Below are 24,547 nucleotides of genomic sequence, written 5' to 3' on the forward strand. Positions count from 1 at the left end.
CAGTGAGTCTTTGTAAAGCATTAAAAAATATGGAAAGTGTTAAATTAACAAAAGACTCACAATCTGTGTTTAGAATTTTGTTTCCTTTGTTTTGTTATTTACAATTTATTTTGATTTATGATAAATGTGACATGATTTGTTCTACGTGGCCCAAATAAACACTGTTAACACATACAAAGCACATGAGAAGCGTTAGCATTCATTACACCTGCAGTGCTTAGTACTCCACTCTAGACACACTTTCTTGCTGTCATGTCGTAATGAGTTTGTTAAGCACTTGTGATAGCTAGCAGAGTTGAGTATGGAACCTGGGAAAAATATTAAGAAACTCCAAAATGGAAGTAAAAATCTCAACTCCATTTGAACAAGGCTAGCTAGATAGGTAGTAGAGATTTCTTCAATTGCAGACTATCAATGCAGATGCTAGACTTATGGGCAACCTTTGGGCAGAGTGCAGGGAATCTTAGGAAACAAGTGGGAAACAGTAAGATCTGGAGAGGACAGGAACTCCACAAGGAGAGCAACAGAACCAGAAAATATCTGAGCACAGGGGTCTTTTCTGAGACTGATACACCAACCAAGGACTATGCATGGAGATAACCTAAGACCCCTACACAGATGTAGCCCATGGCAGTTCAGTATCCAAGTGGGTTCCATTGTAATAGGAACAGGGACTGTCTCTGACATGAACTGTTTGGCCTGATCTTTAATTACCTCCCCCTGAGGGGGAAGCAGCATTACCAGGCCACAGAAGAAGACAATGCAGCCACTCCTGATGAGACCTAATTGACTAGGATCAGAAGGAAGGAAAAGAAGTCCTCCCCTATCAGTGGACTTGGGGAGGGACATACATGCAGAGGGTGGAGGAAGCAAGGGATTGGGATGGGAGAAGGAAGAGAACCACAGGTGGGATACAATGTAAATAAAGTGCAATTAATAAAGAAAAAAATATGTAACTTCATAAAACAGAGTTTCTTTTCTTTGGGAGGGTGGGGTAGCCATTAGCTTTTAAGTGGCTGTTGTATATTTGAAGTGTCCTTACTAAGCTACTTTTCTAGGTGATCTTCGGACCTTTTTGCCTCGAATCAGAATTTAGAGGACTTGCAGCATATGCAGAAGAATGTGTGGGTCACACACAGGGCAATTGTTGACACAAGGCTTTAAACAACAACTGCAGACACCACCATACTGAGCAGGCTTGAGATACCGTTCTGGTATGGCAAGGACTGCACTTTTAAATTTTACTTATGTGAAATGCAGGAAGATGCAGGCTTTATTTTTCTTGATACAGATAGGTAGGAAAACAGTAATAAAAGCTCAAAATTTACTACTGGCTCTTCCTTTGCTAATAAATATAAGCATTTTCCACTTGAAATCATAATAGAATAGTACTTCCTGAAATCATGTATTCATTTCTCACTTCCTGAAAAGCTTCCAAGGCCAGGAAACACTGAATGAAGGACATTCCCCTCTCTACAGATAGACAGCAATTAAAAACAAGGAAACAAATGAAATTTGCCGGCAAATGGTGGGATCTAGAAAAGATCATCCTGAATGAGGTATCCCAGAAGAAGAAAGACACACTTGGTATGTACTCACTTAAAATGGATATTTGACCTATAAGATAGGATAAACATACTGAAATCTGCACATCTAAAGAAGCTAAATAAGAAGGAGGACCCGGGGTAAGATGATCAATCCTCACTTAGAAAGAAAAATGGGATGGACATTGGAATTAGGAGAAAACAGGGAGCAGGACAGGAGCCTATCACAGAGGGCCTCTGAAAGACTCTACCCAGCACTGTATCAAAGCAGATGCTGAGACTCATAAGCAAACCTTGGGCAGAGTGCAGGGAATCACCTTTACAATTTTTAAAGACTGCAGTCATACCTAGACCACAAGAATCCCAGACAGCCACTATTAAAAACCATTGTGACAGTTCCTCAAAAAAATAGAAACAGACTCACCATGTGTACAAGCTATACCATTCCTATATGTATACCCAAGGAACATGGTTATCATTGATGTTCATTGCTGCTCTATTCACTGCAGGTGGGAAACAGCTCCTATGTCCAGAGAGTATTAATTTTACCAAAAATAGATACTGAAAATGTGGTACTTAGGCATAATGTAATTTTATTGAGCTGCAAAGAAACCTGAAATCATGAAATTTGCTGAAAAGTGGTTACAAGTAGAAAACATTCAGTATGAGGTCACCTAGACCCAGAAAGACAAATGTCGCAGGTTCTCTTCCATGTGTGGAACCAGCATCAAAATGTTTAATCTGTAGCGTGTATAATTCAGGAAAGTAGAATGGAGCCAATGGGGGGTGGAGGAGGAAGAAAGACCTTTTGGGAGGGAGGATGGTAGAATACAGGTGATATGTAATGGGGGAAGGGAGAATATGAGGAGGGACATTTAGGTAGGGATAGGGATGAGAGGGTGCCCCAGAGCAGGAATGAGGGTTTCCCCAACACTAAAGATGTCTGAAAAAGCCATATAGAAATCTACACACATAGGGATTATATCTGACTCCACAGAAGACATGGATTGCCCAATAAAAAGCCCAGTGTCATGTGTGGGATACCTCCCTTCAACTTCTTGGTCAGGAGTGTCCTGAAAACCCCTGAAAATAATAAGGCTATTACCACTCACTGCTCTTGATTGCCTATCAGAAGTTGGTTGTTAAACATTATTACTGAAGATACTATACACTTTTGGTCCCAGGACTTAGAGAAATCAAGTTGGTCCTGACCCAGGAAGTTTTCTCCATTCTGGATAGTTTTTACAGTAGCATAAGGTGCTGAGAACATGTTACTGGGATAGAAAAGTCATTAACAGTCTTACTTACCTGTGAGCTAAATAATGATCAGGGTGGCATGATACACCCAAACAACCATACAACAAACTTAGTGGAGTCTCTAAACTGGACCTATGATTTTTTTTTTTCTGTTTGACTGTCTTCTTGAATAAATTCATGTTAGAAAGCAGTCCTAACTAATCTGGATCTGCCACATTTTCAGCTGTGATTCCAGAGAGCAAAGAAAATCAACAAAAAAGGAATACTTTAGAAGAAGACTGGATAAACTCAGTTTACCACACAATCATGATTAACAAGCATGTTTTCCTTGATTCCATGTACGATCCTATCTGATATTTTCAACCCAAAATACTCTGTTTGCAGCAGTGGGTCTATTCAATTCCAGCCAGTGGTCGTTTTAAAAGAGGCCATTTTCTGTGTTTACACAGAGGTGTCTTAATTTACTTTCAAATTCACGGCCCAAATGCACTGAAGTCAGCAGGATCTAATGTCTAATTTACTTATATATGTGGTGAACTCCAGTGCCAAGGATCATCCATGGCCATTGCCCTGTTTCAAATATTCATGAGTTTCCATGGTCCAAAATGCATTAAAGGTGGGAGTGATGCCAGCAACACAGGGTCTTCCTAGAGACGAGGAGCCTCCTCCGATCAAAGGAGCAAGATGCTAAAGCCTTCAGACTAGACTGTCTTTGTGAAAGACTCTCATGAAAGTAATGCCAAATTTTACACCCTTCTCCAGTTACAGACCATCAGTGAAACAGCAAAAGATGCTCACTCTCGTGAACCAGGATACCAGGACTACTACTTCTCTGCCGTTTCTTACCATTGCAGTTTAACACTGCATTTTATATTCATGTAGGATAGTATTTCAATACTGGGATGCATTGTCGGTGCTTTGAGAGGCAAATGGATGGGCACTGAGAAATTAATAGCATTTAAGCCTGTATAATTTTGCCAATGGCAGCTGTGTGGCATGCGGCAAACATTACCAAAGCAAAGTTAAAGCATGGTGAGGAGTCTAGGGCAGGCACATACTGCACCCCTTCTGATAACTGAGGTTTTCCTCTTATGTTGTTTGCTAGTGGCTGCACCTGCTTTTACACTTTAGTTCTTCTTGATCTGTTCTGACACTCTGGAAATATGAGGCATTCAGCCACTTTCATACCCAGCCATTCCTATGATCAGGCCCAGCATTTTTTTTTGTTTGAGACAGGGTTTCAACTTGCTTTTTAAAAATACATTAAATCAAGCATCAACCCCAGGGCTCTGAACTACTTTTGACTGACAGGACCAACAAAAAGTTCCAGCTAATTACTTCTAAGGACTAGTTCCCAGTGCACGGAGTTCCTCGTGACCTACTTCGGAACCACTGAGATAATTTATCAGGTAAGATAATTAAAGGAATATAAAGCAGTGTCTAAAATGAACCAAGTATCAGAAATATTTGCTGAAATCATAAGTTCTTATTCCCAATGCTATCAGCTTGGGCTTTATTACTTTGCAACGAGTCAATTTTCTCTTATTTAGAAGCCATTCTTTCTCTGTATAAATTATAACTGGCAGGATGTATTTGAGATTCACTTTGAAGTTTAAATGTATAAGTTTTTATTTTATTTTTTTCAGTGTAGTTGTATCTTCTAGGTTCCTTCCTTCAACTCTTCCGATGAACAAGCACAAATGGTCCTTTCTTCATACCAGTATTTCTACTTGTTCTGAGTCCATCTCTATTCCAGCAGTGGGTACCCTACAATGTGTACAGTTTCTCTTGCTTCAATTTTAACTCCCCCTTTTGGAAGTCAAATCCTTTCTTACACAGAGGTAAACTGAAGACACTTTTGTAGCAAAGGTCTGGCTTTCATATTGAGAAAACATTTTCTAAGTTTTGCAGTCTTGATGTTTTCATAAGAAGAAAAGGGCAGGAAATGAACCTTGTAATGAAAGCACAGACCATAATACTCCGTCCTCCCTTAGACTATAATCCATCCGTTCCCTGGGAACACGAGTGTTAAGTATCATGTGATGAGCATCGCAGCCCGTCAACACCATTTTCTGTTATTTCTGTCCCCATTCAGCTCCCCCACCCCCATTTCATTAATTTTGTCGATTCTTTCTTTGCGATGAGCCTAGCTCGTGATCTGAGGACCTCCTCTGACAATGGAGACGAGACCAGCTGGCTGTGCACTGGCATTATATGTTAGCATTGACATGCTAACAAAGTATCTTTCTCTTGGAAGATCTTTGAGGAACTAGACCCCAACCCTATGGAGAATGAAAACATTCATATCGTAGGCCTGGTTTATAAGAAATATCAAAATTAATTTCATATTTTGTGTGTGTGTTCCAGGTATAATAGCATTTGTCATGAGTATTTATTTATACCTAGCTACTGTTTTGTAAAGCCAAGAAAGAATTTGTGCATGAAATTTGTATGCATGAAATTGTGTTTTAGTTGATGTCAAAGGGAAACATATTAGAAAATATTGTGCTGTGTTTGCTCTGTGTTTGGTACCGTTACCGAGCCCAAGAAGAATTTTATGTTTACAGGGGGACAGCTACAGTTCCATCCCAAATTCATCGTGCCACAGCTCCCCTGTTGTCGTGAGGATTCTATAGAACCGTATGGCCAGCTCACTCCCCACGTGCTAGATATCGTCCTTAGAGTCTCTCTCATGCCATGCCTATTTAACTTCATTTATTGCTTTACTTTCATGTCCTTCAGCTGTTTCTAATCTACTTCACAGTCAAAACAAACACAATATGTTAACATACAAAGGTATTTAGGTAAATGAAAATCAATGCACTTGAGTCAGCACCATTCTTTATTGCTTACCTTGGACATTTTAAATACCTTCTATTTCAGCATTAACAACTTTCACTCTTGTCTGGCAAGTATAATGATGTTCTTGGCTCACTGCCTCTGAAGTCTCTAATCTTCACAGCTATGGCCACTTAGTCCCCATCTGGAGGTTCAGGCTTATTCTGAATTTTGGAACTGATCTTGTCCCTAGGCTGGGGCATACAAGAAAACCTAGCCAAAAGCTAAGTAATCAAGTATCCAGTCAGCCTTTCCATTGATTTCATTTTGACCTTGCAATTTATTACCCAGATTTAGGCTATATTTCTTCTACTTCTCATCACCAAGGCTTGGTCATCTATGGCGGGCCAAAAGTGGACCTAGTTTAGTTCTTAATTCATTGTCCTACTTGATGCCTGACTCCTGGAGGCTTTGCCATGACCACCCTGTCTCTTTCATAGCAACGCCATCTCTGAAATCCATTCGTCATCCTGGGGCTCCATGGGCAATTGCTGAGCCTTTCTGATGCCAACTAGCCTGGCACAAAAAAATCCGTAAACTTAATTTATACTATGAATCTGAAGATTTGGAATATACCAGAATTGGCAGTCTACTGGCTTGGATGTTTCCCCAATGCCCACTATAAGTATTTTCTGAATCCTCAGCTCTAACCCACAATCCTTAGGCGTCACCTCTATACACTGCCTACAATCTGGCAATTTTATTATTCCAGGGAGGACAGCAAAGAAATATTTTAATTACATATTTGATTGAATTGTCATGCCAACACCCTCCACATACTTTGTCTTGTTCATGCCACTTAAACACTTCAAAAATTCATTTATTCTTAGTAAATTAAAATAACCATTGCATGTATTACATGGGTATTTTGAAAAAAAAAGTGAAAAAGTGTTCAAATGAAAAACCTCACATAGTTAGCAACTAAAAACTCTTAGGTAATGGTATAATGCCATATTTTAAATTCTGTACCTGAAAGTATAACTGACAGTTAAAACTGTTCATTATAAAGAGAAATGGGAGAAAGAAAGTAACTTTAAAATTCTCTGCAAGAGAAATACATGCTTTTATTGGCTGAACCATCTCTGCTGCTCCCCTCCATGTACATTTGTTTTTAAAAGAAAAACAATATCAACTTGAAAACTGATGAGAAACTAGAAATGAAGTCAATGATTTTTTTAGTCAGTCATTTCTTTTAAAGCAGCATTTCCATAATCATTTAAGAAGTTTCAGAAAAATGATAAATTTAAGTTCCACTTCACTGAAATTTTGATTCATTAAATTTAGGGTGAAGCAAAAATGTTGGTATGTTTAAAGAATCTCAAAAAAAATTTGGTAATCTCTCACACTTGGGGCTCTAAATTTATTAGCATTAAAAGGCCTGGAGTGCTCTTAAGAAAGTATGTATCAGTTTTTTTCTCAGATGCTTCAGCTAGTGTGTGTATCAGAGACTCAACCCCTAGCTGTCAGGACCCCGAAGGTGTTGATAAATCTGGAAAGCCTGGCTACTGTTATGGATAGATGGTTATCCTGTATGGGTATGTGCTGATAGTTACTGTTATGGATAGATGGTTATCCTGTATGGGTATGTGCTGATGGTTACTGTTATGGATAGATGGTTATCCTGTATGGGTATGTGCTGATGGTTACTGTTATGGATAGATGGTTATCCTGTATAGGTATGTGCTGATGGTTACTGTTATGGAGAGATGGTTATTCTGTATGAGTATGTCCTGATGGTTACTGTTATGGATAGATGGTTATCCTGTATGGGTATGTCCTGATGGTTACTGTTATGGATAGATGGTTATCCTGTATGGGTATGTGCTGATGGTTACTGTTATGGAGAGATGGTTATTCTGTATGGGTATGTACTGGCAGTGCTAACACATGCATATCCCAGTTTGCTCACATGGAGTCTCTACCTTATTCTGCATTTAAAATGCATTGTAAGTGCTCAGTGTTTCACTCCTGCCAGTATATAATTTTTCTTTTTATTTAAAAAGTATTCATTTTTTGGAGTAACTCTCTGTATTCACATAAGCTTTATCAAAATGAGTGTTAATAACTCTTGGTAAAAGGTTTTTTATGTTGAAGAGAAGGAATGGTTTCTTGTTTTCATCAAAAATAAGAAGTGTATGTGAAAAAAGAAGCAAAGGAAGAAGGGATGGACTTGAAAGAAGAAGGGAGGGATGAGATGGAATGAGGGAGGGATATGGAGAGATTGAAGGAAGGAGAGAGAGGGAAGAGAGGAAGATAAAGAGAGGAAGAAAGGGAGGAAGAGAGCAGAAGAAGGTAGAAGAGGAAAGAAAAGAAGGAAGGAGCGGGGAGTGAGAGAGAGAGAGACTGATAAAGACAGAAGAGGATGGAAGGACAGAAAGAAGAAAGTAGAGGAGGAAGAAGGGTGAGAAGAGGAATGAAGGGACAGGACTGAATGCTTCTCCACTATCCAGACATGCCGGACTGTCTGTGTGTGACTTTGTACTATGCTCTTTGTTAAATGATATGGAGATGGTACAGAAGGCTAAGAATTTTAAAAAATAATTATTAAATTTTATTTTATATGCATTAGGGTAAAGGTATCAGATCTGTTACAGACAGTTGTGAGCTGCCTTGTGGGTACTGGGAATTGAACCCGGGTCCTTTAGGAAGAGCAGACAGCACTCTTTTTTTTTTTTTGACACGTGATCTTTTTTTTAAAATTTTTCATCAATTACACTTTATTCATTCTGCATCCCCCCATAAGTCCCTCCCTCCTCCCCTCCCAATCCCACCCTCCCTCCTCCCTCTGCTTGCATGCCACTCCCCAAGTCCACTAATAGGGGAGGTTCTCCTCTCCTTTCTGATCTTAGTCTGTCAGTTCACATCAAAAGTGGCTGCATTGTCCTCTACTATGGCCTGGTAAGGCTGCTCCCCCCCAGAGGGAGGTGATCAAAGAGCAGGCCAATCAGATTATGTCAGAGGCAGTCCTCTTCACATTACTATGTAACCCAATTGGACTCTGAACTGCCCTGGGCTACATCTGTGCAGGGGTTCTGGGTTATCTCCATGAATAGTCCTTGGTTGGAGTATGAGTCTCTGGGAAGTTCCCTGTGTTCAAATTTTCTTGTTCTGTTGCTCTCCTTGTGGAGACCCTGTCCTCTCCAGCTCTTACTATTTCCCAGTTCTTACCTAAAATTCCATTCACTCTGCCCTCTTAAACACTGAGCCAGCACTCAAGTCCCTTTAAGGCTAAGAATTTGACACCCATTCAAAATAATGCAGGTTAGAATTTATTCAACTAACTTTATCAGAGAAACTGAACATTTTGTAGAAGAAAAAACAACCTGATGCAGGAGAGCAGCCCAGAGGTGGGGATTTTTTGTTTTGTTTTGTTTTGATTTGATTTTGCTCAAGTGTCTTGTCAGGTTGGCTGTGGGTTTGAGCGTGTGTCCTCTTTTAAACCTCCGCAGTTACTCAGACTCGCGATCTAAGAAATCATGTTAGCAATTACAGTGGTTTGAGCACGCTCTCAATACATATGTTCAAGTTCTCCACTTGAGCTGCATTAGAAGAGGTGGTCTGGGGAAGGTGATCATGTCTTGTATACTGAATCATTAATTACTTACTTATTAATCAATTAATTAATTAATTGATCTTCTATAAAAGACGACCAGAGATGTCCCTTGTTCCTTGTATCCCCAGCTACAGTGAGCGAATGCTATCTACAGGAGGCAGCCCCTCAGCAGATGCTAAGCCTTCTCCAGGATGGATACTGAACTTCTTAGGCTCAAGAAGGATGTGAAATAGATTTCTCTTGTTTTCAGAGGTCCACTGTGTGATATTTTTGTTATTGAAATCTACAGAAAATTAGAAGTCATCAGTTGTTTCTTGATGACATTTTTAATAGATATTCTACTAAATACTGCTTCCCTCTCTGTCTACTAAGAGTGACCATTTTAGGGTCCTCAGTGATAGTTCTGTGTTTCCTATGCAGACATCTGATTGCCTGAATCACCTCACAACCCAGCTCCCGTAACTTTACAGCACTTAATCCTTAACACCTTGGGTAGTCAGAAGAAAATAAAAATTCTGACAATATGTCTTTGAAAGAATAGCTAATGAATAAGATAATTAATTGCTGACATCATTTTAAGAAACCAAAACAGAATCTTACCAGACATCCTCAGCATCTTCATCACACTCTGCACCAAACTGGCAAATGTCACAGGTGGATGTCTCCTTCTGACTGGTTTCTCCAGAGCCTTCATGGACTGTGGGACAGAAACCACACATGAAGGGCATGCAGACAGGTGTGCACAGTCATGACAATGCTGGGAGAACTCTCTGTCAAAGCTGCTGCTTCCCAGTGAGGTCAGTTGCTACTGGACTCCATGAAAGTGGCATATTCATCTCCTTTCTTCCCCAGTTGAAAAAATACATAAATGACCCTGTGGTACTCACTAGAGCAGAGTGGATACTTCTGCCTTTTTATATGCGGCATAGCCACAAGAAGAGAGCATATAGGAGTTTTGAAAATTGCTTGGCTAATAAACAGACTGCATGAAAATTATTTCATTAAGAGGGGTTTAGACTGGTCTCTGTGAATATTTATGAAAAGTATTCATTTTCTTTCTTCTTCTATTTTTTTTCTTGGTTTTTCAAGACAGGGTTTCTCTCGGTAGCCCTGCCTCTCCTGGAACTCACTCTGTAGTCCAAACTGGTTTTGACCTCAGAGACTCAGCTGTCTCTGCCTTCTAAGTCTGAGATTAAAGGAGTGTGTCACCAGTGCCTGCCTATTGTGCATTTTCTGATGCCTAATGTTTATATTTTCATTCAAAGGACTGTAATCTTTAAAATATTGGACTAGTAGTGACATCCAATATTAGATGCTTTCATTTCTTCTTTTGCCTGTCATGTGCTTACAAAGAAATCATATTGATTATAAGTATTAAAAAAATTAAGTCTCATTGTGTGAGTTGGTATATTGTGTGTGTGTGTGTGTGTGTGTGTGTGCATGTGTGTCTGTGTACATGTGAACATCCTCTAGTGTGTTGGGTGCCTGTAGCAGCCAGAAGGGGGCTAGAGCTGGAGTTACCTGACGGAAATGTTGGAAAACTGAATTCTGTCTTCTCAAAGACCAGAGAACCTAACTGTTGATCCACCTCTCCAGTCACAAACTTTTAATTTTTACAGCATTGTCTTGAGTTGTGAACATAAAACGTATTTAAAATATTAATTTAGCTGCTGATTATTGCTGTTATTGCTCCTTTTTCTTTACAGTATAAATATGAAGTCGTCAAAATGCAGACTAATTACAAATTAGCATCACAAAATAAGCACAAAGATGTAAGATAAAAAGAAAACATTGCGTGATTGGATTGCAGGGACTGAGCAGCAGCATCTCTGAGGTGAGGTGCATGCCACAAAGCAAGGAAAGCTGGAGGAGAAAGGAGCCTTACTTAAAAATGAAAAATGTAGTAATACAACTTTTGCAAAGACAATCAGTTTCCATGGACAGAATACACACTTTTCCATAGTGTTTTTTCAGACATCAAATGTTTTTTAAAGAGCCCTTCTTGAGAAATGATGTGATTTTAACTGAAAAGTGGCAAAAGTCCTCCATGGACCTCAGGAACATTTTATGAAAAAAATAACTGATTAACAAAGAGTGCTGGCCTGTTACATGCAAACTTCTTTTGTGATACTACTGTTTCTCCTAATTTTCTTCTCACTTCTTTGCCAGTTAATACTTTTCAGTATTTACAAAAACAACTGTCTTTCTTGATTTTAATTTATTGTTGTATAGAGAAACGATTTGTTGAACAAAGAAACAAAGAGAAAGATCTGGACACGACTGGAGGAGAGTTCTGTTTTAGCTCTATGAGGGACTCTGGGAATGTACTTCCTTAGAATAATCAAGTTTCTTTTGTGCTTCATGCTGTATGCCAATGCTATTTTTCCATTCTCTCTGTGCACAAGTCTTTACTTGTGTTTAAGTTATGAGTTAAATGGGTCACTTTACATGGCAAAAGTATTGATGGTATCACTTTTAACCTAGATATCTTAGGGAAAATTTCCCTCTGAGCTTCTGAGGAACAAGGATTTAACTCTGATAAAAAGAGACAGAACTTACATCAATCTACCCTAGCTCTCTAGTGCAGCAAGGCCATTAGAGTGGACCATGGGCATGGGAGAGAGGCTGAGGCCTTACCTCAGGGGAGAATGAAAGCGGAGGCTAGTCTCTTGATTACTTTCTTATTATTAATGCAACACACAAGCTGTTAATGGGAGTGAGCCTTTTAGTGCTAGCAGGATTAGCAACTCCCAGGCTACAATTTCCCATCACTCAGGAAGCATACCGAAGCAAAGGGAAGGTGCTTAATGATGGGTGAAAGCACTTAGGGGTAGGACCATTGTCTTCAGCAGCTGAGATCTTGGGTTAGTGATCTACTGGAAAAAATGCAAAGGTGACCTGCAGCCATATTGCTCCATGGATGGGCAGGTTTTGGTAGAAAAACCATGTTTGACAATTCTCTCAGTAATTCATAATAAGATATAGCAGTGTCCTGTCACTAAATACACAGCAAATAAAATGCCGTTACATAAACTCATTCAAAAGAAAATGGGAAGAAAATATTTCCTTTCTACCCCAAATACCTGTTTCACTTTTGTAAGATATAAGTGATTAAATCTGCTCCCTTCTATTTAACCCCTTGATCTTGGCTCTTAGGTAGGGTTGGCCTTAGAAGCTACAATAAATTTTACTTGTACTTTTATTTACTTGGAGATACTGAATTAATGGCATAATTGGAAGCTAAGATATACATATTATAAGAGCAAACACCAAAAATAAAGCAGACCACTGAGTAAGACTCTCTCTCGGAGGCAAAACCCACAGCTGTCAGCACCTTCATTGTTCGGTGCAAGCTTCTTGGTGCTAGAAGTGCACAAAGGGGACCTGGCTGTGCCATTAGAATGCAGTCCTCTTCTACAGGAGAAGGGAGTGGCCTCATGTTCTTCACTCTTAGAGTCCCCGACACTGGGCACGCCGTTCCACAGACCCCATCATGAAGGAAAAGAGCAGCACCACGCATCATTTCCAACCGCAATGCACAGCCTACTAGTGGGCAGTGGAAATAAGTGGCCCAGAACCGACATTTTTGTAGCTCTGTAACAATCTACACTAGACTAGAACAGACCATTGTGTCTTATTTAGCAAGAATGGGTTTATTCTGAACAATGCTCTGGCCATCCATGTGTACTTCCTCAGGGGCTGAGATAGGAACTGCGATTCTTACTAAGGATCAAAGACATACAAGCTTGCAAACTACTGACTTGCCGTCTCTTACAAGCTCAGTAAATGTGCACTACACGGAAACGGTTTCTTCTCTGCCTTCTTTGTACATTACCAGAAACAGTATGGAAAGGATACGTGCTTAATTATTTGTATCTATAGAATGATTATATGGGAACAAATCCATTTATCCCCAAGTCTTATCTTAACCGTGCATTTACATTTTCAGCTCTTCATTTTGAGCTGCCAAGTAGAGCGATTATTTCATTTTAGTTAATAGAAATGGGTTTTAACAAGTGGCTCAGGGAATTAGAGGGGCGAGAGAGATCCAGCTCCTGAAGAACTGGGTCGTCGATGGACATTCTAGACGACAAATCTGCACATTCCATATGAGAAAGTGTGGAAATGGAGAAGTATAAAAAGTAACTGGTCCACCCCTCCTAATCTCCCTGCCCCAGTAGCTTTTCCTAAGGGCTGTTAGCCCTTTGTCCTCACTTTGTCCTGGGTCAACAGGTGTTTACAGTGACACGGACCTAGAGCCTAGTTCTCTGTCCACCTCTCTGTCACACTTCCACATATGGTGCTCTTAGGGGGGAATGGAACAGTCAAACAGTATTTCAGTGTCCATTAGTTGAGAACCTAGCAGAAATTGACACTGAGCACCACACTCAGTTAATGCAACTTTTTTAGTTTTAAGAATTCGTATGAAGACATAGAGAGCCGTGATAGCACCCTACCTTATGCTCCTTCGCCTGTGCCCACATTTCCTGCCACTACTTTGTTTGTATGTGAGCAGTGGGGCACCTGTTCTCTGTCACTGCAGTCTAATTTTAGCCATTCTAGAATATCACGTTAACCAAAACAGACAACATACCATCTCCAGGTTGATCTTTCAATAATAATTTTGAGAGTCGGGTAATTGGAGTGTATCAGATACTAATCCTTAGATGCTTAATATTGCTCTAAACACTGTGACAGTTTATCTATCCATTCTCTTGTTGAAGGACAGCTGGACATTTGGAGCTATTAGCTGGGAACTATTATTGGGCAGGAGTGTCAGTGATAGACACGAGGCTCTGAGTTTGATCTACAAGCACAAACACACAAACATCACACTGGGGGGCGGGGGTGCCAATTGGGAGAAAGAGAGAATGACAAAAAGGGAAAAGATGGAATTTATAGTTTGGCATGTATTGACGATAACATGTATAGACAGTTTTTAACAAGTACTTATGTTTCTACATGATGTTTGTGTGTGCGCATACCTATGTGTATGAGTGCGGGTATCCTGTACCATGGCTGCCTATGCAAGCGGTCAAAGAACCTGAGGATGTGTTCCTTGGTCTCGCCTTTAGCCAGGCTTCCTTTGTGCTTTTCTACTGCTTGGTTCAGACTTTCTGGCTGCTGAAGAAGGTCCAGGCCTTCTCCTTTCTCCATGTCTCATCTCCACACAGGAGCACCATGACAGGAGATGATTGTGCTTTTGCATGGGTCCTCGGTGTTTGAACTTAGGTCCTCATTCTCCCCCAGAAAAATGAGCTTTACTTGCTGGGCCATCTCCCTGCAGCATTCAATGGCCTCTGCAGTTCCCAGCAGGAAAATGATTCCCCTCCGTTCCAGTGTTCAGGTTATGATGCTCACTGAACTTGGTCAGAGGCTACAACATACAAGCTCCAGCTGCCCCTCAATGGCTGTTCATTCCTGTGAACAGCCTTTTGTGCATGTGGCATGTGTTTCTAACGCTCTTCAACTACTTCACAGTGGCAGGTTTACTGACTGATGGTGTTTCACTTTTATTCTCAAATTTGGGGATGTGTTAATGTATTTTGCACATGACTGCTTGCTCAGATACTTATTGTGTAGGTGTGTGTGTGTTTCTCAGACTTCCTCCTTAAAGGTATCTTCATGTGGTGAGCATAAGTGTTTGTTTTGATGAAGTCACATTTTTCCTGTTATGATTTTTATTTTTATGTCCCCTCTAGAAAGTCTTCTACTCAAAGGTTATATGCATCTCTGCTTTTATAAATTTTAAAGTTTAGTTTTATGCTCAGGTTTGTGAGCTACCTCAAATTGAGTTTTGGGTTTCATGGGAAGACTGAGAATCCTTTTTCCCCCAAGTGTGATTTTTCTCTTGATCTGTAAATGTGATAAAATGCATTAATTTTCACATGTTAAACCAACCTTACACTCTAGGGAAAAATCAAGCCTGATTTAGTATATTAAGTTTTTAATTTGTTACTGGATTTTATTTTCAATTATGTTCAGCAGTTTTTGTACCTGTTCTGCTTTATTGTAGCACTAATTTTCTTTTCTTATGTTCTGCATACTTGGCTTAGGTAGGGAGTACTCAGAATCTACACTGAGAATGGATAGAGGTATAGGAAGAGGATGTTTTTACCAAAGTGTTTGGTATTTTTCATTAAAGATGTGCCGGACTAACTTCTATGATAAATTTGACGTTTTTTTTGCATAATGACATTTAATTTTCCCTCTATTGAGTTCTGTTCTTATTTCTGTTATTTCCTTGGTGCTACATTCTTAGGAGATAATTCACTATTTTTCAAATTTATTAACACCTTCCTATTTTCTAAAGGAGATATTTAAGTCTAACAATTTCCCAACAAAGGTTGCATTACCTATACTCTACACATCTTGTTAGCTTTGTATTTCTCTCAAAAATTTTTGTTATGACTCTAACTAGCAGTGTTTTCAAAGCAAAGACTCATGACCAAACCTTTGGCAGAGTACAGGGAATCATAAGAAAGAAGGGGAGATAGTCTGATGGGGAAAGGATAGGAGCTCCACAAGGACCAAATATATCTGGGCACAGGGTCTTTTCTGAGACTGACATTCAACCAAGGACCATGAATGGATATAAGCTAGAACCTCCACTCAGATGTAGCCTGTGGTAGCTCAGTAACCAATTGGTTTCCCAAAGTGAGGGGAACAGGGACTATTTCTAACAGGAACTCAATGACTGGCTCTTTGGTCTCCCCACCCCCGAAGGGAGGAGCAGTCCTGTTAGGCCACAGAGGAGGGCTTTGTAGCCAGTCCTGAAGATACCTGATAAAACAGGATCAGATGAATGGGGAGGAGGTCCCCCTATCAGTGGACTTGGAAAGGGGCATGGTGGAGATGAGGGAGGGAGGGAGGGACTGGGAGGGAATGAGGGATCGGGACACGGCTGGGATACAGAGTTAATAAAATGTAACTGATAAAAAAAATAAAAAATAAAAAAAAGGAAAAAAAAATTTTGTTAGTCTATCAGATAAACTAAGATCAGAAGGAAGGAGAGGAGGACCTCTCCTATCAGTGGACTTGGGGAGAGGCATGCGTGAAGAAGGGGTAGGGAAGGTAGGACCGGGAGGGTCTTTTGGAGGGAATACAAAGTGAATAAAGTGTAATTAATAAAATAAAATAAAATTAAAAAATTTTGTTATAAGAATAAGCCCTTTGAAGTTTATTCTCTAACCTTTGCATTAACATCCAAATATTTAAGCATCTTAAAGAATTCCTGTTTTCTTTTTGGTGTACTACATTCTGTAATTTACTTTTTTCATGGGTAGGCTTATTATTTAATCTTTTGAAATTTATTGTATATTGTTTTATGGCTCCAGGTGAAGTTCATATGGCATCTTAGAAATTATAACTTGATTCTTATAAACTGTATGTTGCTCTTGTGGGGAGTAATTTCCTATCGCTGCTGAGTAGCTCATGACGGACCGATGGTGCTGCTCAGTGGCTATAAATGTTGAGATTTTGTTTTCTATTGTAGTTACTATTGAGGAAAGAGACTGAAATCCACATGGTGATGGCAAGGTTGCTTCTTGTTCTTGTGTTTCGTCCACTCTGCCTCATGCTGGAAGCTCTTTTGACTAGTCTTCTGGGATGTGGTGACAGTCTCCACTCATGAGTCACTTGATTCTCATACTCCTACCACCACACTCCTGCTTTGTTTGAATGCTTTTGCATCCAATCTCTTCCTTTCCATTTGTTTAACGTGTTTTTTAAAAAATCCTTTTCACTTTTTATAAAGTGTATTAAAAGGTATTTCTTGTAAACAACATACATCTGGGTCATTTTTTAAAACCAGTTTGAGTAATTTTGTATAAACCTGAGTGTTCATTCTGACTTACTGACTCATATGTTTGGTTTTGAGACCAGGCTGATTCATATTTCCATTCATGATGGTGCGTCCCTCTTCTTCATTTTCTGCTCCAATATTTCTTCATTTATTTATTGATGAATTGATAATTTTATAATATTTTTTTAGTTTATCTCATCTAATGATTCTTGGAGAGAGGCTGCATTTCCTTATGTCATCTTTTTGGTAGGTACTCTGAGATGGTAAAATGTATCTTTAAATAATCGTCATATTGTCCTTAATTTTATCAATCATAAATACATTTTTAATATTTTCTCCTTATCTTTATTGTTATGATCAGACATTTTATTTGTACCCTTATGATAAAAATTATGAATATGTGGAAATTTACTTTAATGGACATCTTGCTCTTTTCTGTTAATTTCACAAGCAAGAAAACAAAAAAATCAGTACTAAAGCTCTGTCGATTATTCCTAAAGAGTTGACTTCTGACCTAGACATGCCCTAACTCTTTAAGATTTGCGTACAGTACACATTCTACATGGAAAACACTCCTGTAAAATCATATCTTTCTCATTTCATAATGAGAGGATTATATGCTTCATGCCACAGCATTCTGACCTGTAGTTCTACAATGCTACACTTTGCCTTTGACACAAGCTGGCACTGAAATGTGAGAGTAATTGAGAAAGCACTGAATAGAAGCTGTGAGAAAGCTATTATGTGGATTTGTATTTTCTTGTTCTTTCTGTTTGTATAAAAAGACACTTTATAAAATATGTGTTATTCTCTCAGCTAGACCCAGAATGAGAAGATATATGGGACAGGACCACAGCTGACCACAGCTAGAGAAGGAAGAAATATGCCATATGACACTGTATGCCTCTGAGAGTCTGAAGTCATTTGTAAGTGTAGCTTTACCTATGGAAACAGACTAATAAATCACGGGCTACTGTTATTAATAAATTCCAAAGAAACAAGCATTTTTATACCTCAGGTTTTGCTTGCTTTCCTTATCTATACAACTCTAGACCTACTTATTTTTCTCCTAGACCACCTTTGTACCTTTTATCATTTCCCTTTATTGCCAGCATATGCTCTATAATGGTTAAAGCATGTTTCCTCTCTTGCATTTTGATTTTCTTACAAGATAATACTAACTTTGCCAGTCAATGTATGGCTTCTATTTTCCTCCACGCAGCTTTAGTTCATATTTTTGATCCACATATAAGATGTGTCTATTATGTAAGTATAACATTCACATTAAAAATAATATAATAAACAAATAAAAACCTTCTGTGCATTGGGTGTAAAACAGAGAAAATGATCCCTTTAATTATCAGATAGCATCAAGAAAAAAAGATTTAGAGTTAAAAATGCGAATCCCCCAAGTTATTATGAAGCTGAGAAAAAAGACTGAATTTTAGATACATTTTATGCAAACCCTAATGTGAATATTTTCAACACATATAGCAATGTTTTTTTTCTCTTTCTATTTAAAGTCAATAGGAACTTGATACCAAAGTAATTCTTGGTAGACTTTGAAGGGTTTTTTTTTTCATTCTTTTCATATATAGAGTTGATGAAATATTTCATTCAACATATCCATAATAATTAACATCATTTCTAAAATTGCAAAGAATAATTTTTATCTTTGAATAAGTTTTATAAATATAGATGTCCTCATCACAAAAATAGCCAAACTAAGTTTACCCTCTACTAGAGGACAGACTCCAGTTACAGATCGGGAGGACAGTTATGGAGAGTCTCCATTCATTCTTTAACTTCTAAGACTTTCTCATTTTGTATTCTGTGGTCAGTTTGCCTCTCAGGCATTTCTGTCATGTGTGGACGAGTCAAATGTAACTGTTCACAGGGTGCATGGGAGCTGTTAGCAGTTCCTAGAGGTTGAGAACTCCTAAGTTGTTTTGGAGCCACAAGCTATGATCTTTCTTTTCTTTTTTCAGTCTTCTCCTGGAAATCCCAATACGAATTTTAAATAATAAAAAGAAACACTTTTCTTTTGAAGTGCAGGAGAGGAGAGCCTCTACGACTGGCTCGCGCAGAACTAGTACAATGGAATTCTCCGTGGGTATCCATGTCATACTTCAGCATGTGCTCATATTTTATGGGGAAAATCTATTGTCTTCATCCCCATAGAGTTTGCAGACATACCACCACATGAAATCTTAATTAGTTCAAATACCCCAAACTAAAGATGGCTAAAATTATACTCACACAGAGTACTTTTTCTAAAGCAACTTGAAAAGTCCAGGAAACAAGTCAAGGCTTAAAAGAAGACGCCAGTACAGAAATTTTAGTTTTTCACAATTAAGCTAGTTTGTTAGGACTTGAAAAAGTTTCTCTAGTAATTACATAGTTTGTCTTCTCCACAACAATGAAAAATAACTTAGGAGAGTAATACAGAGCTAATCTATTGAGGTTTATTTATATTTCTATGCCAATTTAATCCTGACTGATATAACTCAGTTGTATCTGACTTGGCAGTAAGGACAATTACTTAAAAAAAAAAGAAGAGGCAAAAGAAATCAAGAAAGAGAAGGAAGGAAGAAAACAGGAAAACAGGCAGGAAACAAACAGTCTGATACAATATGTAGCAGATTTTACTTGGAGCTACTTGCTATGCCAAACTTCATGAAATGGTATCATATCAATTATATGGTAATTATAAACAAAAATAGTCTTATTATTCAATGTATAATTAATACAAGCCATCCTATGAATATTCATTTAAATGGATTTCAATTTTTCCTTAATGAATGTTGGAAAGATAAAGAATTCAGTTTTTTCAATGATTTATGAACATTGGTCTGGGGGGTACTATAGGATATTGAGGTCACCAAATTTTGATTGGAAGAAACTAAAAATCCCACAAGTTACTTGTTGGAAACAATGAATGTGGGTGACTGTATGGACAGAGAATGAGGCATGACGTAGACTATTTCAGGTCAAGACAAGGATTGCTGTGCGAATGATCTGAGGCACAGGTTCACATCGAGAGGAAAGACAGAACAGAGAAGTTCAAATGCTGGCAGTAGAGAAGGCCGTGTGGTTATAGAACTATGGTTCCACCAAGGAGGCTGGATTAGGGGAGAGTTCAGTGCTGGTCGCAGACCTAGGGTCGTGTTTTCTGTAGGAAAGGTTAAGTATGTGGGGAGGAACTGCCACTGAAAACAGAAGATGAACGGTTGGTCTTGTTGCTAGAAAGTTTATCTGTACTTTGTCTGTCTAGGATGGTCATCAGTTAACATGCTACAGTCACAGGCCAAAGATGTAAAACGCTTCAAGAGAATGACTGTGACTAAAGTAAGACTGAAGTCTTTCTATGTCTTTCAACAAATTTGCCTTATTGATGAATTTTTATAATTAGTAAATATAATGAATAAAGGTATATGTTTATTAAAGCATACTTTTGTAGTTTTTAGTCTCACGTTTTATGTTAGTAGTATAATTGTATTTTGTAATACACAGATGTTTCCCTTTATTTATGGAGTAATTGTCACCTGCATTGGCTTTTACCCACTTAGTGTTAATCTTAGTAGAGCTTCATAATCTAGCAGATGGCCATGGATCATGTTTATGCCTTATTTTCTAATTCCATTACCATTGCATTACTTCAAATATCATCATTTTACCTAAGTTTTAGTGTAACTTTCTATGGTCCTGAACTTGCCTATTGTAGATGTATACCCCACGTACCCTACTGAAATGAAAATCCGATCATGGCGCTCAAATTTGGAAACAACACAGTGTGGTCTACCTGTTTGATGACATTCAGGCCTATAGCTAAGAGAGTCAGGAGAGTGTGTGCAGATTACTTCTCCAGACCCAGATTTATTCTGTCATAAAACAACATGCTGCTTTGCTCAGCTCACAGGCTGGAGTGAGGATTAAACAGGGAAATGTGCCAATGCTTTGCACTCTCTAACTTGCTCTGACACCCAAAGTGTTAACATTTAGGAAGTGTTGAAGGTGAAGCAAAGTCATTCTCTCATTACAAGTGAGGACTTCGGAAGAAGTCCAAATGGCTCAGCATCTCTTGTGTAAATTTTCAGACCTGTAAGCAAACTTATTATGGTGCCGAATTAAAATTTTTTGTGTAGAAAAAAAATTACAATTTTAAAGCAATATGACAAAAAAGAGATACATGGAAATGATAAATTTATAGAGGAGGTCTTACAACAAAGTATCCAAATCACGCTTCTTGGTTAAAGAAATACAAGGCCGAAGGAAGAGTCAGAGAAATGGAGGAAGAGTCACTGGTAGACACTCTCCAAATCCAAGCTCTTTATAGCTCAGTGGACCTGCAAACAAGCATTAAAGAGATTTCTCTCTATTATGGATGAAGACAAGAATGGAATAAAAAACTTTTCCACTTCTTTTAGAACTTTCCTCCTTCCGGTGTTTGCTGTTCACTGTTACCCTGAAAATGTCATCATCTAACCTCTGAGTCTATAAGAAAGTTGCTGATAAAATTTATAAAGATAAAGTCTTCTTTAAGCACATAACTTATTTAGTATAAGTAGGCCAATGAAATAAAAGAATAATGGTAAAAAGCCAATTTTGAGAGGTCAGAGCACTTTATAAAACTGGCAGCTACTGCAACAATTATTTTAAATTGCCTGTAATATTTTCCCATTCACTTCTGCTATAATGATGGAGCCCTTGGGTTTTGAAAGTAAAATGACCCATTCTCTAGAAACATTAGGAGAAGAATATAGTGTTTTCACGACCTCTGCTTATTCTATGTTGAGAGATCTTGCTTTCTTCCTACAATTTCCTCTCTGCTTTTGGCTCCAGTCATTTGAGTCTGTTAATCCCTTTTGTCAATCCCACTTCTAGTTTATACTCCCCCCATAATCACTGGTGTGCAGTCTGTGACTACTGATCTACCTGGAGAACTGGTAGGGCCCTCTTTGATACTGCTCCTCCTTGGAAACAGCTAAGGGATGCAGATCCAGAACTAAAGATAAAAGCTCTCATAGGCATTAATTCAAATCAACATATGAATAAAGACAAACAACAAGAAGAATGTATTCTTAAGTGTATAATCCAGATGGTCAAATTTATTGTATTTGAGATCTTAAGGAAAACTTGACTCTCTAACACAACCTGGAAAAGAAAGAAAATGTAAACTAAAGCAGTCTACACACTAATCTACGGAATTCAAAGAGCTATAATAGGTTAGAAATTGACTGGGCTGATTGACTTTTGAGCCATTGACAGAATCTTTAGCTCAGCCTAAAGTTGTAAAGAAAAGAATAGTTGTAAAAATTATATAGGTATTGAAAAGACATGGATATTAGAAGGGGTTTTGTTGCCATGAGGTGACTAAGTCATCCAAGAAGAAGCCGATGAAGTTTATAAAGCTGACAATGTTTGTTTGTTTATTTATTTTTTAATTCTGTGAGGCCAACTTTGGAAACATGATATTTTTTTTCAAGCCAGCTACTTTCATTCAGATCTGCATCAAAATTTATAGACACTTCAACGTTGAGCATTTACATGTATGTTAGCTGTAAGATGATGAATTGGATCATTTTTCATATTTTTACAGGCTTTGGAAAAGTGATATCTTCACATTTGGGGGAAATTGCAGTTGTCATAACCCCAGATCTAACAGGTACTGCAATTAGTATTTATGTCTCACAGTTGTTTTAAAATTATAGAATTGAAGAATACAGCTTTTGAAGTTTTCAGATCCAAAATATGATATATGCTTGTGAGTGAATAAAAATACATCGATGCATATATTAAATGCAAGAAGCAGACATTAGAAAAGTTAGGACACCTGTACTATGGAAACACATGCTCTGCCCTGACAGAGTAAATAACAAAATATAGCACAGTTTTTTTTAGAACTCAGTGACTGCTCAAATTTAAGACCTTAGCTGCTGTTTAGGAGGCAAAAAGCATTCATAAACAATATTGTATATTGTTAGTAGACATGTGAATGGCATCTTAAAAATGCCAGTGTAGTTAAGACGGAAGCCATTTGAATTCAAAGCTTCTGTTGCTTAAAAAAATAACTTTTACACAAGAAGTTTCACAATTGGTCCCAAGTCAACAACTCTCTTCTCCTCTCTAGGCCATGGCACGCTCTTTTATGCTTCAGTTAGGCTTATCAGTGTCTCCAGGAAGTACCCTTGCTGACATCCTGTCTGTGAAAGATGACTCCTTCCTCCTCTAAGGCTGATTCAAACTAATATGACATAATGGTGGCACCTCACAGTCAGGAAAGATGGCCTTGTTGTCTCTCTTCATCCACTACTGTGTTAGGCCTAGTTTGTGTTCTTAGTATTTGTATCCTGAGCTATGCTATTTAAAAAATATATATTTTCATATTTATTTTATGTTATGAGTAGTATTGCTTTGCTTACATGTGTGTATGTGTGCCATGTGCGCCCCTGTGGATGTCGGATGAAGGCGTCAGAGCTACTGGAACTGGAGATACAGGTGGCTGTGAGTCACCATGTGGGTTCTAGTAACTGACCCTGCATCCTCTGCAAGAGCAGTTAAGTGTTCCTCACTGCTATGTCATCCATCTCCGCTCCACCAGTTATCTACATTCTTCGTAATTTCTGTCTTTTCGTAATTTGATTAGTTATCTGGTTTTCCCATTGTCCCCAAATATCTTAACGATCAAAACTCTCCCTCGAGTGAAATCTAAGAATCTGTGAACTTTGAGTCAAAGCATGCTTAGATGATTAAATTAAAATTGGGGAGTCTATGTCACTGTGAAGCCAGCATTAGGAAGAAAGATCAGGTCGCCCCGGTGCTCACTGCTGAAGCTGTACGCTAACTCCTGCATATAGGCCACTATTGCATTTTCTGGATGTTCTGAGCAGAGTGGTACAGGTCAGACCCGGGCTACAGCATTTCATTACAGGTCGCAGGCTCTACAGGGTACTCTGTCCCTCTTTTGTGAAGAGCACCTGAGAGTGGCAAGAGAGGAGGACAAATCTGAGGCCATATCAGGGAACAGTAAAAAGTATCACTTGAGGAGAACTGACCAGCTGTACTAATGTATTGGTTACACATAAAAAGTCAATGACTCAGTGAACATCTTTCCATGGCCCCGAGTGACCACAGTGGACAATGCCAGCTGATCTCAGCACCTGAACCCCTGCAGTGAACATGTAAAGAGTGTAAGAAATGAACTTCGGTACTTCTAAGTCACTAGGTTCAGGTGGATGCTTGTTGCTACTGAAAACCCTTGCAAAAGCTAGCGCAACTTGAGCATTAGGGAGAAAGGGTAAAAGTCACGGGGGTGCATTTTGTTGTCTTGTTTCAGTTTCACCAGCAACTCTAGTTTCTGCATCTCCCAAAGCTGACTCTCACTTAGAGACTATGGGAACTGAGTCAACTGGGAGTAGAATCACAGTGATGTGGAGTTCAACAGTTTATGAAGCATAGGAAAAGGGAACACAAGCAAACACCTTTTAAAAAGGAGTGTTTTATGTCATTTGTGGTGGCTACAGTCTACACTCCCAACACTGGGGAGGCTGA

At 38.7% G+C, this 24,547-nt stretch overlaps 1 protein-coding gene across 1 annotated transcript in view; it reads right to left on the minus strand.

Annotated features, from left to right (window-relative positions):
* Nucleotides 1–24,547, minus strand: part of Tmeff2 (transmembrane protein with EGF like and two follistatin like domains 2) — a 261,295-nt gene that overhangs the window by 110,967 nt on the left and 125,781 nt on the right. The window contains exon 5 of the mRNA XM_021631291.2: nt 9,793–9,889. Within this exon, the coding sequence (XP_021486966.1) occupies nt 9,793–9,889 (97 nt within the window). The remainder of the gene's footprint in view (nt 1–9,792; nt 9,890–24,547) is intronic.

This window comes from Meriones unguiculatus, chromosome 15 (genome assembly GCF_030254825.1).
Source record: "Meriones unguiculatus strain TT.TT164.6M chromosome 15, Bangor_MerUng_6.1, whole genome shotgun sequence".
Taxonomy (NCBI): domain Eukaryota; kingdom Metazoa; phylum Chordata; class Mammalia; order Rodentia; family Muridae; genus Meriones; species Meriones unguiculatus.